This window comes from Otolemur garnettii, unplaced genomic scaffold, assembly GCF_000181295.1.
Source record: "Otolemur garnettii isolate 467f Iridium unplaced genomic scaffold, OtoGar3 scaffold00089, whole genome shotgun sequence".
NCBI classification, from domain to species: Eukaryota; Metazoa; Chordata; class Mammalia; order Primates; family Galagidae; genus Otolemur; species Otolemur garnettii.
In genome coordinates, this window is record NW_003852484.1 from 3,570,633 (window position 1) to 3,588,883 (window position 18,251).

The 18,251-nt window shown below is 38.5% G+C and overlaps 1 protein-coding gene across 1 annotated transcript in view; it reads left to right on the forward strand.

Annotated features, from left to right (window-relative positions):
• The window catches only part of CCDC58 (coiled-coil domain containing 58), a 30,110-nt gene that overhangs the window by 3,064 nt on the left and 8,795 nt on the right, over positions 1 to 18,251 (forward strand). The window contains exons 2-3 of the mRNA XM_003795078.2: positions 13,747 to 13,872; positions 17,114 to 17,260. Of these exons, the coding sequence (XP_003795126.1) occupies positions 13,747 to 13,872; positions 17,114 to 17,260 (273 nt within the window). The remainder of the gene's footprint in view (positions 1 to 13,746; positions 13,873 to 17,113; positions 17,261 to 18,251) is intronic.

Consider the following 18,251-nt stretch of genomic DNA (forward strand, 5'->3'; position numbering starts at 1 on the left):
AGTCTCCTGCCTCCGCCTCCCAAGTAGCTGGGACCACAGGCGCCCGCCACAACGCCCGGCTATTTTTTGGTTGCAGCCGTCATTGTTGTTTGGCTGGTCCGGGCTGGGGATTCGAACCCGCCACCTTAGGTGTACGTGGCTGGCGCCTTAGCCGGTTGAGCCATAGGCGCCGAGCCCACCCTTGTGATTTTTATGTAACCTTTATTACATTCCTGAAGATCCTATCCCCAGATACAATCATGTGAGGAATTAAGACTTCAACATGAATTTAAACATGGGGAACAATTCATTCTGGAACAGTAGCTCTCAGGCACTTAGGGAGATCCAGTGGACAGGGTATAAAACAAGAAACTTAAGTAGGGATATAAAACATAGAGACAACATTGAAAAGACGTATAAAATGCTGTAAGAGGTTAGAGAGAAATAGAGATGGTAATTAAGTTGGACCTTAGGTGGGCAGGGACCAAGGGACTTATAAGCAGAGGCAATTGTATATTAGGCAAAATCCAGCATTACTGGAAAAGAGTTTCCACAGGGGCATGTTGGGATTATGCAAAAATTTAGAAGCAAATTGTGGAAGGCCTTGAATACTTAGTATGAAATTAGGGGGTCATTTTTGAGCAGAGTAACTGAGATTATCAGGTACTTTAGTAAGATTCATCATTGTTGCCACTGGCTTTGTTCAGACACTATCATGTTTTATTTTGAGACAGAGTCTTACTCTGTAAAGGGCTGTGGCATCACAGCTCACAGAGACTCACTTGGGCCCAAGTCATCCTCTTGCCTCAGCTTCCTAGGTAGCTGGGACTACAGGTGCCCTCCACAACACCTACCTAGTTTTTCTATTTTAGTAGAGAAGGGACCTCGCTCTTTGCTCAGGCTGGTCTAGAATTCTTGAGCTCAAGCAATCCATCTAACTTGGCTTCCAAGAGTGTTAGGATTATAGGTGTGAGTTACTGCACCCAACCAAGCTCTGTCATTTTTACAACAGATCTCCCTGTCTTAGGCATTCATTTCTGTAATAATATATTCCCCCTTAATACTGTGGCATATACTGTTATCTTCTGAATTTTAGTATCCAAACCATTCTTCTAACGTTTAGACTCATATAATTAATTCTAAACTACTTGATGTGGCATATGAGACCTTTCAAAATTAGATCACAGAGTACTTCTCTCTATCTGTTATCTCTTAACACTGCCCGTATACCACGTGCATGTCTCTTCCCACTCACCCAACACCACCTCCAGCATGCATCTGAACTCTACCGTCCAGCCACATAGGGCTGCTAGCTTTTTTCCTGAACACATCATGCACTTTTCTCATTTCTGTGCTTTTAAAAACTGATTCCCATTCTGAAAACCCTCCTGTATCTGAGACCTAGTTCATATATCACCTAGTTCATATATCAGCTAGGTATTCCTTCCTAGAATGTTTCTATTAGAAATTTTTATTTATACATAATTGATTTTTAGTCATATGGTAATTAGATACAGATTAAGTAAATTTTTCTAGCATCAAGCTTTTTCCCTTTCACTCTTTCTTCTTGTCCCTGGGGGTGCTGGGGGTCAGAGGTCCCTGGCAGTAGCAGATAAGTTTGTGTTTCTGACTTGGGAGAAGCAGTGTGAGCATTGCTGTAAAAATAGGTTTGACAGTTAGGTCTGCCCAAAGGTATTATCATGCTAATGGGATCTACTTATGGGTACCCTCACACAGAGGGAAAGGAGAGAAAAGATTAAGGGACTTGTAGATCATTCTCCAGAGTATATTGTAGTTTGGTCATATAAAAGTGCTTTTCCCCTCCCTACCTTCATATACACTAAAATAAAAGGAATTTTTAGGAATAAACTATAGTATAATTGTAGAGACAATAGAACATTTTCTCTTCTCCCTACTAGTGAATATGGGCACTGCTTCATACCTAAATTGACTTCCAAGGGAATGAGATTTCCTCCACAATTAGAAGACTTAAAATTAAATTCCAAGAAAAGTGCTTGAATTATCTCAAGTGTCAGCCTAAAATTAGAGATTAATGATAAATCAAATCTCTTTGAGGAGGATAAAAGATAGGAGAAGCTAGGGGCACTACAAAATTTGTAGAGTTATCTTTTACCATGATTTGATATTTAGAAGCTGTGGTTTCTAGGGCCTATACAAAATGTAGCCTTTAGAGAACTACTTACCTGAGTATTTCTTTCTTATCTCTGTGGACGTGTGTTGCAGTTTATTGCATATTATGTCTGTTCACGGGTGTCTTCTGTATATTTTCTTGGTGAATTTGTGAGCGAGAAAGTGGGAGGAGAGTGTGCCATCAGATCTAGGCATCAGGTAGGCAATAAATAACGCCTTATGGATGATCCACTTGATTCAATAGCAGCATTTTTGTGCCTGCATTCACCTTCATTTGCTCTCAGTCAGTGAGTGCCACCTGACCTTTTGCCTAGAAGAACCTCTTTAAGTTGCCTAAAGAGCTTTGATAATTTTTTTCCTATAAAGAAATGTGAGCTTAGTGAGGTTCACATTCCTTCCACTTTTCCAGTTTTAATAGAAATCCCTTCTTGCATCTTACCTCCTTTATTTCCTTCTTTTTAACATTTCTAGAATCTTTTCTGTGACATTTAAGAATAGCTTACTGTTTTCAGCAATCTCTGAACAAATACATTATCAGTTTAGAGATTATCATTGTATTTTCTAGAATATAATACTGTCCAATAGGACTTCCTGTGATGGTGGAAATGTTCCACATTTGTGTTGTCTTCATGTGGTAGCCATTAGCAACATGAGGCTCTTGAATGCTTGCAATGTGGCTAGTGCAACTGAGGAAGTAAATTTCAAATTGTGTTTAATTTTTTTTTTTGAGGCAGTCTTGCTCAATTGCCCTGAGCTTGAGTGCTGTACCATCATAGCTCACAGCAACCTCAAACTCTTGAGTTCAAGCCATCCTCTTGTTTCATCCTCCTGAGTAGTTGGGACTACAGGCACCTACCCAGCACCTGGCTAGTTGTTTCTATTTTTAGTAGAGACAGGGTCTCGCTCTTGCTCAGGCTGGTCATTTAACTTAATTAATTTATTCTTTTTTTTTTTTTTTGTAGCTTTTTTGTTTTGCCCAGGGCCGGGTTTGAACCCGCCACCTCTGGTATATGGGGCCAGTGCCCTACTCCATTGAACCACAGGTACCACCCATTTATTCATTCTCTGAGTAGAGAGCCATGGTGTCATAGCACATAGCAACCTCAAACTCTTGGACTCAAAGGATCCCCTTGCCTCAGCCTCCTGAGGAGCTGGGACTACTGGCTCCTTCCGCAGCACCTGGCTACTTTTTCTATTTTTAGTAGAGATGAGGGGTCTCGATTTTTTGCTCTGGCTAGTCTAGAACTCCTGAGCTCAGGCAGTCTGCTTGCCTCAGCCTCCCAGAGTGCCTTTGTGCCTGGCCTAATTTTAATTTAAATAACTCATGTGGCTAGGGTCTGCCATGTTGAAAGCTAAGCTCTAGATCATACATTGATAATTCTGTAATACACAGATAAAAACTGGTATGTAGTCACATGCCACATAATGACATTTTGGACCACAAATATGGCAGTAGTCCTATAAGATTAACACCATATTTTTACTGTGCCTTTATATGCTTACATACATAAATAGCAGATACTTACTATTGTGTTACAGTTGCCTATGGTCTTTGGTACGGTGGCCTGATGTACAGGTATGTAGTCTAGGAATAATATCCTATACTATATATTCTAGCTATGTAGTAAGGTTTATGTAAGTACACTATGATGTAAAATGCTGACACAAAACGACAGCATTTCTCAGAATGTGTCCCCATCATTAAGTGACATATGACTATATTTGGTAATCCACGTTTGTGGGTTCTATTGATAAGACTGTAAAGTTGATGGATTCATTTACCTATTTAATGTAGATGTATTTCCATTGCCATATAAGGAATTTAATAGTTTGTCCAATTTTTCTTTTTCCACAGACAGAGTCTCACTTTGTCACCCTTGGTAGAGTGCCGTGGCATTACAGCTCACAGCACCTCCAGCTCTTGGGCTTAGGTGATTCTCTTGCTTCAGCCTCCGGAGCAGCTGGGACTACTGCTGCCTGCCACAATCCTTGTTTTTTTTTTTTTTTTTTTTTTGCAGTTTGCTGGGGGCTGGGTTTGTACCGCCCCCTTGGTACAGGGGGCCGGCGCCCTACTCACTGAGCCACAGGCGCCGCCCTTTCCAAATTGTTTTATTGGAGGAGACTTTGGCTACAGTGATTAATGTTCAAACTCAAAACTGGTCAAAGTTCATAGTTGATATAAACCCTAGGAAATGTCAAACTGCATAATCTTTTACCTGGATTATTGTACCAGTCTCTCAACTGATCTCTTTACTCCTATTTCTCTCATTCTGTTTTCCACACCATAATTTTAACTTCAGCAATCATTTCAGAACACAGATCAACTCATGTAACGCCACCACACTTAAGACATTTCACTGGCTATGGAGAAGACTAAAATCCTATAACATGACCTGTAATAGTAGGCCTAATCTCAACACCATGTTTTCTCTTACTGCCTGTACTTAAGCCACCTGCAGTCTATTAAACACTGCTTAAATAGCTCACTTCAAGGTCACCCATGATTTCTATTTTCCTAAATCTAAAAGATAATTTTCTGTACATAGAATTCTTGACTTAGGCTCGGTGCCTATAGCTCAACTGGCTAAGGCACCAGCCACGTACACCTAAGGTGGCGGGTTCGAATCCCCAGCCCGGACCCGCCAAACAACAATGACGGCTGCAACCAAAAAAAAAAAAAAAATAGCCGGACGTTGTGGCGGGCGCCTGTGGTCCTAGCTACTTGGGAGGCGGAGGCAGGAGACTCGCTTGAGCCCAGGAGTTGGAGGTTGCTGTGAGCTGTAATGCCACAGCACTCTACCCAGGGGGACAGCTTGAGGCTCTGTCTCAAAAAAAAGAATTCTTGACTTAGTTATCATTCAACATAATTGACCATTTCCTTAATTAAATCATTCTTCCTCTGATTTCTGTGGCATCACAGATTTTTTCTGTACTTTTAGATCCTAGAATTGCTTCTTGATCATAGGTGCTCTCCACTTCCCATTCTCCCTCAGTGATCTTTTCTTGGTTCATGGCTTTAAAGAACATCAGTTCATTAATACAGCTCTAGGCCTAATCAGTGTCGCTGGTACATTCAACTTTTTACTCCATTTTTCTACTCAGATATGTAACAGATCTCTCAAACTTAACAAGTCTGAACAGAACTTAAAAAAAAAACCAAAACTTTGTTCTACAAAATCTCAAACATAAACAAAAGGAGAAATGTTGCCACATATACTATGAACCTATCCCTCAACTCCAGCATCGTGACCTCTCTTATTTTATCTATGTATTGCTACCACTTGCCCCCCCAACCTAGTTATATTGAGGTACATTCTAGATAGTCTTCTTTTCTATAAATATTTCGATCTTTATCTCCTAAAAATTACAGAATTTTAAGATAATACCAATATCACATAAAAAGTTAATAGTAAGCCTTAGTATCATCAAATATCCTGTGAATCAAAACAGAACTTTTGATCTTCCCACATCTCTTCCTTCCCCAGTCTTTTCCCCATCTGCATCAATTAATGGCACTATCATATATTTAGTTGCATAGGCCTCAAACCTCAAAGTTATCCCTTTCTTCAATCCCCCACCACTAATTCATCAGCAAGTCCTATTAGCTGTATCTTCAAAATATATCCTAAATCTGATTCTAGGGTTACCACTTTATCATACCATCTTTATCTTTTGACTAGACCATCCCAGTAATCTCCTAAATGGTCACTCTGTTCCCATTCTCCTCCTGTAATCCATTCTTCACACACCAGCCACTGTTGTCTTTTGAAAAAGTAATGTTATTCCCTTGTCTAGAACTCTGTTGCCTATAGAACAGAATCTTTAACCATTTCCATTATCTAGACAAGGGGTAGGGAAGTTTTTCATGTTAGAAGGCCACATTAAATTAGCTATAATCAAATAAGGCCACATTCAAGAAACTGCAAGTTGATATACTTTAAAAAATGTATGGGCTCGGTGCCTGTGGCTCAAGCGGCTAAGGCACCAGCCACATACACCTGAGCTGGCAGGTTCAAATCCAGCCTGGGCCCGCCAAACAATGATGGCTGCAACCAAAAAACAGCCAGGCGTTGTGGCAGGTGCCTGTAGTCCCAGCTACTTGGGAGGCGGCAGCAGGAGACTCGCTTGAGCCCAGGAGTTGGAGGTTGCTATGAGCTGTGATGCCACAGGACTCTACCCAGGGCAATAGCTTGAGGCTCTGTCTCAAAAAAAAAGTATGTTATTGGCTCGGTGTCTGTGGCTCAAATGCCTAAGGCACCAGACACATACACCTGAGCTGGCAGGTTGGAATCCAGCCCGGGCCCACCAAACAACAATGATGGCTGCAACCAAAAAATAGCCAGGCATTGTGGCAGGTGCCTATGGTCCCAGCTACTTGGGAGGCGGAGGCAGGGGACCCCAGGAGTTGGAGGTTGCTGTGAGCTGTGATGCCACGGCACTCTACCCAGGGGGACAGTTTGAGGCTCTGTCTCAAAAAAAAAAAAGAGTACGTTATTTTGTAAAAATCTAACAAATATATACTTAATAATTTCAGAAAGTGAAAGATATTTAATTTTAAAGTTAATTAACCTTTTAATGACTTTGTTGTGCCTGCTTTTTGTTGGAAAACATTTGAATAATTGGTTGCAGCACAGAGGTCCAAATTTTCAGTTGATCCTCTAGATGAGTCATTTGTGACCTTAAGAATATCTTTATTGGGGTTAGTAGGAGAATGTAGATTCATAGCAGTAAGTGGTTGAAAAGTAAGAAAGCACTTTTCAGGCATATTGCTGAAGGTGTGGGTATTCTACTGAATTTTTCTATATTTCAACTGGATCTTTCTTAGCATCACATAATGACTTTAAAATGTCATCTGCTAAGAGCTCAATCAATTCCACTTACACAGATAGTTCTTTAGGTGTCTTGGTGACACCAACTAAATGAAGCTGAAATGGGCTATGGGAGTGTGATTTCATGATTCTCAAAGTTAGTAAACTTTTCATTGTATTCTCCAATTAATAGGACTCTGACAGCTGCTTACTCTTCAGATGACTTGCATATATCATCCTGCTCATCAGTGACCTTTTCTAACTGGAGATAATGTTCATCAGAAATTCTTTTTGAAGAAGTGTTTTGAAAAAAGATAGCTTGCAGTGGCGGCGCCTGAGGCTCAAAGGAGTAGGGTGCCAGCCCCATATGCTGGAGGTGGTAGGTTCAAACCCAGCCCAGGCCAAAAACTGCAACAAGCAAACAAACAAACAAAAGATAGCTTGCAAAGAAATATGCAAGTTGTTTTGATTTGATGTATCACACAGAAATGCTGCATTCCTACAGAAATCTTTCAATAATTCATGTTGCTAATTCTTTTCTTCATAAAATTTAACTGTTCTCATGATAGCCAACACACTTTAGATCAGTGGTTCTCAACCTTCCTATTACTGTGGCCCTTTAATACAGTTCCTGTGGGTCGTGACCCACAGGTTGAGAACCACTGCTTTAGATGATAAAGCAAATCCACACTGAATACCTCATCATTCAACTTTCACATGTTACAAAACTGACTATGCTGTGTTGCATTTGAATATAATTAACACCACTTACAACTTGTTGCAGAGGGTCACTTAAAATAGGAGCACAGAGATTTTGCTGAAGCAAGATACAATGAAAAGAAACAAGAACTTCTGCATCTGTTTATACTTTTTTTATCTGTGCAATAAACCCTTCTTGTTTTCCTGTAATGAAGGTACCCTGTCTGTATATACGCTGACTAAATCTACTAAATTCAGTAAAACTTCATGACACTTATCTTAAAGGTTGAAGATAATCTATTCCCCATGTTCTATTTGCAAGAGTGCCAAAGCCAGTAACTCTTGGTAGCAAAGGAAATTCTTTCACAATTTATGCATCACTGAATGGCTTCCCTTTTCTCCCAAGTATGTAACCTACTTTATAAGTTGCTTCAGTGGCATTATTTCTAGGTTTTATATCTGCTTGAAAGAATAGGCTTTCAATTCTTTTTTTTTTTTTTTTTTTTTTTTTGTAGAGACAGAGGTTCATTTTATTGCCCTCAGTAGAGTGCTGTGGCATCACACAGCTCACAGCAACCTCCAACTCCTGGGCTTAGGTGATTCTCTTGCTTCAGCCTCCCAGTAGCTGGGACTACAGACACCCACCCCAATGCCCGGCTATTTTTTTTGTTGTTGCAGTTTGACCGGGCCTGGGTTTGAACCCAACATCCTCTGTATATGGGGCCAGCACCCTACTCAGTGAGTCACAGGCACTGCCAGTTTTCAATTTTTTAAAAACCTTTTATACCTCTCTCGCTAATTTAAAATATGTGTGGCCCTTATGACTGTTATAATACTGATAAGCATTGAATTTCTTTAATGTTATTGCAGTATCACAAAGCAAGCAAATCATCTTGTTTTTAGCAGAAATTAGATAATATTGCAATTCTCAATCCTCATTTAAAAATCTGTTTTCTGGCTGGGCACGGTGGCTCATGCCTATAATCCTAGCACTCTGGGAGATGGAGGTGGGGGATTGTTTGAGCTCAGGAGTGAAGAGTGAAACCCTATCTCTACTAAAACTAGAAAAAGTAGGTAGGCATTGTGGCTGGTGCTGGTAGTCCCAGGTGCTCAGGAAGCTGAGGCAGGAGGATCACTTGAGCCCAGGAGTTTGAGGTTGCTGTGAGTTATGATGCCACAACACTCTACCCAGGGTGACAGAGTGGACTTTATCTCAAAGAAAAAAAATCTGTGTTCTTCCTTCAGCATTCTCTTGGTCTTCTTTGACATGATAGGCTATTAAGCAGACAGAATTTTAAAATACTGTTGAATTGTGCAACTGTTCACAAACTCCACTTCAAACAGAAACAGTACAGTGTTATCAAAAGCTGATAACATACTGGCATACTTGACCTCATAAATTCTTGCCACCCAGTCTCATGTGGTAGTGGCACCAGTCAGGTAGGGGAAGGTAGAACTAAATCACGAGCATAGCAGTGGTCAATTTAGTCTTCAAAGGCCCACTGATGTACTTAATTGTGCCTGTCAATCTGGGAAGATTATTTCATTGAAATTTATTTTATTATTATTATTTTTTAGAGACAGAGTCTTACTTTGTCACCCTCGGTAGAGTGCTGTGGCATCACAGCTCACAGCAGCCTCCGGCTCTTGGGGCTTAGGCAATTCTCTTGCCTCAGCCTCCCAAGTAGCTGGGACTATAGGTGCCTGCCACAACACCTGGCTATTTTTGTTGTTGTTGTTGCAATTTAGCTGGGGCTGAGTTTGAACCCACCACCCTCAGTATATGGGGCTGACGCCATCCTCACTGAGCCACAGGCGCCGCTGAAACTTATTTTATTCTTTGGTATTTTAAATATGTTCATTTTAAAAATAAAAAATATATAAAAGATGGGCAAAAATGTATTAATAAAAATAAAAGGATTTGTTCTGTAGACTTGGATTCGGTCAAAAGGCTACAAGTTCCCCACCCCTGGTCTATATTATCCTCTATATTCTGTTCTACTCTGACTTACCTCAGACCACGTGCCTTCTTTCAGTTGTTCAAACACCTTAAAGTTTGTTTTTGCCTCATAATTTTTTATCTCTTCCCCTTTTTTATAGGGGTGAGATCTTGCTGTATTGCTCAGGCCAGTCTTGAAACTCCTGGCTTCCAACAATCCTTGACTTCCCAAAGTTCTGGGATTATAGGCATGACTCCTAGTTCCTGACCTTGTTTTTTTGTTTTCATTGTATTTCTCAGGATCAAAGTTATGTTGTTTATGGGAGTACTTGTTTATTTTCTACTTCCCTCCTTCAGGAATTTTGCTTTCTGTTTTGTTCACCACTGTAACCCTGGTGTTTAGAATGGTGCCTGACACATACTAGACATTAATATAGTCAGCTTTCCCAAATCTGTGGGTTCCATGTCCATGGATTCAAACAGCAGATCAAAAATATTTGAAGAAAAATTGCATCTGTACAGAATATGTGCAGAACTTACTTTCTTGTCATTCCCTAAGCAATATAGTATAACAACTATTTACATAGCATTACGTTGCTTTGGGTATTATAAGTAATCTATAAGAGATCTAAAGTATATGAGAAGATGTGGGTAGGTTATATACAAATACTGTGCCATTTTACATAAGGGACTTGAGCATCCTTGGTTCCAGGACCAATAATACCAAGGGACAATTATAGTTTTGTTGTTTTTTTGTTTGCTTTTTGAGAAAGAATCCCACTTTGCTGCCCCAGGTAGGGGCATCATAGCTCACTGTAACCTCACATTTCTGGGCTCAGATGATCCCCCTGCCTCAGCCTTCCCAGTAGCTGGGATTATAGGCATGGGCCACCTTGCCCAGCAGGGTATAATTTTGTTTCGAATGAACAATGAGTTAATAGATGAATGAACTCTGGTATTCTTCTCTACCTGCTGCATTATTTAAAGAAGAAAGATTGCACAGGACTTTCATAGCCAAGACAAACTTTATCCAACCCTGGGTTAATTTAGTTCAATTTAGACAGGGGAAAAGAAAGTTTTAGAAGATTTTAAAGGACTTTTTATTTTTTTCCTTTCTTGAGACAGAGTCTCAAGCTGTTGCCTTGGGTAGAGTGCTGTGGTGTCACAGCTCACAGCAACCTCCAGCTCTTGGGCTTAAGCAGTTCTCTTGTGTCAGCCTCCCAAGTAGCTGGGACTACAGGTGCCTACCACAACATCTGGCTATTTTTTGTTGTTATTGTTGCAGTTGTCATTGTTGTTTTAGCTGGTCTGGGCCGGGTTTGAACCTCCCAGCCTCTTTGTATGTGGCCGGCGCCCTACCAAATAAGCTATAGGCATTGTCCACTTTTTAAAATTTTTTTCTGAGACAGAGTCTCACTTTGTTACCCTTGGTAGAGTACCTTGGCATCACAGCTCACAGCAACCCCCAACTTTTTGGCTCAAGCAATTCTCTTGCCTCAGCTTCCCAAGTAACTGGGACTGTATGTGCCAGCTGCAACACTTGGATATTTTTAGGGACAGGGTCTTGCTCTGGCTTAAGCTGGTCTTAAACTTCTGGGCTCAGGCAATGGGCCTGCCTCAGCCTCCCAAGTGCTAAGATTACAGGCATGAGCCACCACACCTGGCTAGGACTTCTTCTTTTTTTTTTTTTTTAATAAGACAAGTTGTAAAAGGTAAAATTGGCAGGGTGGATCACTGTCTTCTTCCTACCTACTTTTAATTAATTTCTTTTAGTCAATTTTAGTTGTTTATGGTTTTATTTATGAGGTACATGTGCTGTTTGGATACAAGCATCTAATGCATCAGTTCTCAACCTTTGGGTCGTGACCCATAGTAATTATATTAAAGGGCTGCGGCATTAGGAAGGTTGAGAACCACTGATATAATGTGTAATCAACAAATCAGGGTAATTAGGATATCCCTCACCTCAGGCACTTATTATTTCTTTGTGTTAGGAACATTCCAGTTCTATTCTGTTAGTTATTTTGAAATAGACAATAAATATTAACTATAGTTGCCCTGCTGTGCTACCAAACGCTGGTTCTTACTCCTAACTGTATTTTTGTGCCCATCAGTCATCTCCTCTTTATCCTCTCCCCACTACCCTTCAATTTACCTATTTTTTTGACTCCGTAAATGGTGCTACTGTCATTTTTTTGGAATTTAAAACCATTTTACAGACATGTTGTACTGTATATAGCACACTATTTAAAATTGTGGTTGCTTATGAATATTGTGATATTATCCCCTAAGAATTCCAGTTTACAGAGGATATTATCAATGAAAAAGAAAGATACAGGAAGAGGAAATGAGATAAAGAACGTGGTTTTATTTTAACACATGAATTTTTTTTTCTTTCTTTTTTTTCATCGTTGGGGACTCACTGAGGGTACAAGAAACCAGGTTACACTGATTGCATTTGTTAGATAAGGTCCCTCTTACAAAATCATGTCTTGCCCCCAAAGGAACACATGAATGATTTTATTGTTATGATTAATATATTTTATCAAATTGCACATCCACATGACTAATTGCTCACATGAATTTTTTTATAGACTGGGAATATTTTTGAAGTGTGAAGAACTAGTTTTTATATCTGAGTTTGTCTGTGTTTTATTAGTCTCAGTTATGAACTTTCCACAAGCTATTTCTCTTTGAGATGTAGAAAAGGCTACTAAATTCACTGAAGATTAATAGAATGGTAGAAAAAAATTTAGGCTACAGGTTTAGATTGAATGGACTATTATATTTGGAAACTAATGTTCCTTAATGGAGAATTGGGCAGGTAAGTTTTAGCATTTCCATAGGAGAGAATATTTATGAAACTATTATAAATGTCTAAAAGGCGTTTTTAGTAACAAGGACAAAATGCTCATAGTATAATGTCATAAAGTAGGACTTTAAAATGTTACATAGTATCTCCATTTTATTAAAAATGTTCATTGATATGTATAGGAAAAAAAACCAAAGAGACATGTTAAAATATTGACAGTGGTTAACCATGGATGATTTTATTTTCTTTACAATTTTTTTCTAGTTTTTCTAAAATGAAAGTAATGCTTCAATTCCAATAAAAGTTTATTTTAACAAATGAATATGGAAAGAAATGAAGGAGCTGGTTTCAGTCAGGGATTTAAGTTTGTCAAAGGCTAAAGAAGTAGGATGGCACATATGTTGCGGGAGAATCAAGCAATTGCTTTTAATACATACATATTAATATTGAATTTTGTCTTAGATGTTTTCAATAAGTATATTTCTAGTATATTATAATTCTGTTTTCTTTGGTTTTTCAGTAATCATGGTTTTTTGGTTTTTGATATTTGGGTTTTTTATAAATTTGAGAAACAAGAAAAAGAAGAGTGTACTACTAGAGACATCTGAAGACAGAATGTAGGTGATTCTCACTGTTCCCTAGTGACCAGGGAGAAGGAATGTGCTAATCATAATGCGGGGAGGAGAGGCTATGCTTGGTGGGTCATTGTCACCAGGCCAAGTTCCCTGCCCTTTTGGTATCATTTTTCTTTTGCTTGGTTTTTAGGAGTTGAAGGCATTTTAAGGGAGAGAGCAACCTTGAGAGATGTGTGCAGGGTCACTAAGGGTAAAACTAATTCCAACTTGTTCTGTGAATATGGAGGCCATGAAGAGCTTTGATTTCCTCTCTAGCAGCATGTTTTGTTTAACCTATTTTTATTTCAAAAATAATACTTGACTACAAAAAAATGAAAAGGCTAAAAGCCCAAGAGGGTATTTTTTTGCTGCATTATGATGGAGAATCTGTGGTGAATAAGTTCAGTAGAATTCTGTTGACTGTAAGTTGGAGATGGAAAGAGCATGTGCTGTTGACTAAGCACCATAACAGCAAATGCATTAAATATGAGTAAGACCGTCTTAACCCTCAAGATAATTACAGTTGAGCAGATTGGGTGCCCACTGTTAGAACTGCTATTACTTAACCTACTATCATCCTTACATAATAAAAGATTTTCTTATGGTTGTACTTTGCCTTGGTTTCCCCACTCCTAACTTAAAGAGTTGTAAAATATCTAAGAGCTTTATTTTTTGCTTAAATACTTATTTTTTATTACTTAACTTTCCATTCAGGTTATATTCTTTTATTTTAAATATACATAGGAATTACTCAAGGTGATGAGGACAATTGATGACAGAATAGTACATGAATTAAACACTACGGTTCCAACAGCTTCCTTTGCAGGGAAAATTGATGCCAGCCAAACCTGTAAACAACTTTATGAGTCTGTAAGTGTATCTTTCAAATCTTCTTTCACTTCTTTTATGCCTTTCTTTGCTGACAGAATAAGAAATCTATGATCATGTAACTAAACTGTGAATAAAAGAAGGACATCTTCATGTTTCCTTGCCCAATTCTGAGGGTGTATATGTGGGTCATTATGAAAGTTTTGAGAGACACAAATACCAAGAAACATAAAATCCATGCAGATGGAAAGAAATTAAAACCTCCCAGCAACACCAATAAGCTGAACAAGCTGAAACTTGGATGGGTCAATCAGAAAGGATGCCTCCACTTGTTTCTTAGAATAGAAATAATGGACAATAACAGTCTGTCTCAAAACTTTTGTAGTAACTTGCGCATTTAAGTTTTGATCTGGTTTCTACAAACTAAAGAAAATATATGATCGTAATTTTGAACAAATCTGCGAAAGAATGGTTCTAACAGAATGGAGGCAGCCATTTTTTAGCTTCTGCATTTTCACTCTTTAACTTAAGGAGACCTGCACAAAGGAAGGAAGAGGGGAGTAAAACAGTAAAGTGTAACAGTAACAAGAGGAAGAACTTTGAGTGAATCTATGCTAAAAAGCCAGACAGCTGATATATGAAAGAATTAAAACCCTTCAGGCCTTTCAGTTAGATAGATTTTTACTGAAGCTTTGGTGTCTCAAGTATATATTTTTTCATTGCCTCCCTTTATTTCTCTTTTTAATTTACAAAAGCAAAAGGAGATAATGATGCAGTTAAATTTTTTTTATAATTTATTTACTAATATCCTTTTATTGAAAGTTCAAACGATTCTTGTTATTTTTTGTTTATTTGGGGATTTTTTTTTTGCAGTTTTTGGCTGGGGCTGTGTTTGAACCCGCCACCTGTGGCATATGGGGCCAGTGCCCTACTCCTTGAGCCACAGGCACTGCCCAATTCTTGTTGATTTAAACTCTGTCACAGGGTTACTTTATATGACTTCATTGTCATATAAAGAAAACATTTAAAACTTAAAATACAGCTCGGCGCCTGTGGCTCAAGTGGCTAAGGCACCAGCCACATATACCTAAGGTGGCGGGTTTGAATCCAGCCTGGGCCTGCCAAAACAACAATGACTGCTGCAACCAAAAAATAGCTGGGCATTGTGGTGGGTGCCTGTAGTCCTAGCTACTTGGGAGGCTGAGGCAGGAGACTCACTTGAGCCCAGGAGATGGAGGTTGCTGTGAGCTGTGATGCCACAGCACTCTACCCAGGGGGACAGCTTGAGGCTCTGTCTCAAAAAAATAAATAAATAAAACCTAAAGTGCATTTCTCAAATCCATTTTAGGTAAGATTAATAAAATTTGGAACATTAACTACTGATATTTTTGTCCTGCTTTGTATTAAAGTATATGTGCTATTTTATTGAATGATCAGATAAGTAATGTGGCTTGAGAAAATTGTGAGATTGTGCACTTTATTGAGAGTACCCCATATTGGGAGTAGGTAGTATGAGTATAAGTCCTAATTTACTATGATGTTGTTTGACAGTTCACTTAGTTTCTTTAAGTGCCACTGTTTAAAGAACTAGAATTTATGGTCATGTTAGTGATAGTCCCTTCTCACCTTACTAACCGTATAATCTTCAATCTAGAAGTTTATAGTATAGTATTAACAACCTGCATTTCAGATCTAGAATAAACTCCACTTCTGTTACTTCCTAGCTGGGTGACCTTGAACATGTTCTGGTCACTAGATGACCTCTGTGCCACAGCTTCCTTATAAAACAGTGTAATAATAGTACCTAGTTCATAGGGTTGTTAGAGGATTAAGTGAATTAATATAAAGTGCTTACTGTACTGTTTTGCACGTAAATGCTGTTGCTACTCTCATTTTTTAATCCCTTTGTTGAATCAGGATAAATTTGGGACTGCTCTGTTTTAGATATCCTTATGCATTTGGGTTTTTGTCTGCATCTACACCCTAGAGGGATCTAGCAACATGTATGTCGTGTAAAGGATAGTTTTTAAAGTAGCTTTGCTCTAGGGATCAGGCCTGCAGCAGATATCCACCCACGCCAGTAACTACTGTTGAATCTTGTTTTGGTCAAGAAGTAGAACTCTGTGAAATGCTCAGGTTGCTTATACTCACCCTGACTAGTTCCTGACCCAGCTTTCTTCTATAACTGAAGAAGTATTTGCATTTTCTAATGATAACGCTTCTTTATAAGAGTTGATCAGTAAAGTTACTATGAAGCACTGATTTTAGAAATTCCAAATCTCAAAAGTATACTCATGGTAAAAGTAAAATAATTGCAATGAGATCCCCTTTTAAAGCATGTACCCTTCAGTCTGAGATTTTTCTAGCTTTACATTGTTTATTCCCAAGATAAAAGTAAAAATGAATGCTGGACAGGCTCGGCACCTATAGCTCAGTGGGTAGGGCACCAGCTTGAAACTCTGTCTCAAAAAAAAAAAAAAATCAATGCTGGACAATAAAAAGTCTATGGACTTGAAACAGGCTTTACAAATGTAAAATTTGGGAGTATCATCAAAACTTGGCTGTGATCATGGAGAGTATTTGAATCATTACTATCCAACCCTGTGAACCAAGACAGAAAATAGTAAAGAACTGTTTTTGTTAGCTTTCATTGTTTGACCTTCCATTAAGATGGAGGTTATTAAAGAGTTGTTCTGTCAACTTTCAAATCAGTACACACAGCTGATACAACCACTGATCCGTGCTTCATATGTAAGTTTCTTAAATCAATACTTATTTTGAACAGGACTTTGTCCTACATAGGTTTCTCTACATAGTTTAGTTTATAATTTCTTTCACTTCTTGACACCAAGAGATTGAAAAAATATGAAAGGACCAAAAAAAGAGAGGAAGAAGAGCTGTAAGTGGCTCAGAGGTGTGAGAAGGTGGATGTAGGATAAAGGAACATATGGATGAAATAAATGCAGAGATTGGGATAAGGGAAGCTGCAATGAAAAGCCCAGCAGGGGAATGCAAGAGGAAAGGAGCAGGAAGTACTGGGAGCATATTGAGGAAGGAGACAGCCTGGAGCCTCATACCTCCCACCCTCAGAGTTGTTTCCTTCTATCTATTTTTTTTAGATGATATAGCTGATTCAGTACAGTCTTTTCTTCCATGAATTCAGTTTATAGCACTGTTTTAGAAAGTATTAAATTTCTCTAGTATCAAAATGTTTTTAAAAAACCAGTAAAATGTGATAAATTGATGTTTTCCCCACCCCCTTTTCCTCCCTTTGTTCTTTTAGTTGATGGCAGCTCATGCCAGTAGGGACAGAGTCATAAAAAGTTGTATAGCCCAGACCTCAGCAGTAGTAAAAACCCTCCGAGAAGAGAGAGAAAAGAATTTGGACGATTTAACATTATTAAAGCAACTTAGAAAAGAGCAGACAAAGGTAAGTGGAACAGAGTTAACATTTCTCAGGCAAAGTTTTTCCAGTTGTAGCCAAAATAAGAGCTGTTTTTAATATAAAAAATTTGGATAAGATATGGTTATTGAAAAAAAATAACGAGGAGGTGAGTGCTTTATTTCCACTGGGCCTTATTTTATTACATTAAGGTAGTAGTTGGTAAGTTAATGTGCGCTTCCTATGCAAATGCAGTGTAGCAGCAGCTTTAGCTACAGTAAGTATATGATTTTACTTTATTTTCATTAAGGCTCAGTATGGAACAACACCATATCAGAAATTCTTAGGAAATCACATCTGTACAGTATCTACCTTTTGACACTTATTTTGAGAAGAAACATTTCTTAATGTAGTTATAGTTTGAAAATATTTACCTCTGGTTTCATTTTGCAGAAATTTGCTGAAATATAATACAGACTATTTAGCTTTAGGATATTATTCTCTTCATCTGTAAAGCTATAGTACTAATTTAAATATAATCAGATTTCTTTATAGCCCTTGTGTGTGATGTGTTAATGAAACAGTTGAAATAAACCGCATATTTTATTATATGGAAATGCATTGCTATTTTTTTTTTGAGAGGACTCTTAGAGGTAACTCTTTGTTTTATTTACACGTAATTTTGAATTTGCAGAAAAGAACAGTACAAAGAACTCCCCTGTGCCCTTTACCTGTGTTCACTTACTGTTTATATTGTTTGACCTACCTAACAGTTTAGTCGCTCCTCCCTCCTTTTCTCCTCCCCTGCCTCTCTCCCCCTCCCTGTCCTCCACATACACCTACACATATAAACGCGTTTTTTTTCCTAAAGCATTTTGAGAGTGTATTGGATACATTGTACCACTTTACTCCTAAATTCATTAGTTATTACCTAAAACAGGCTTTTTTTTTTTTTTTTTTTTTTTTTGAGATGGAGCCTAAAGCTATCCCCCTGGGTAGAGTACCATGGCATCACGCTCACAGCAACCTCCAACTCCTG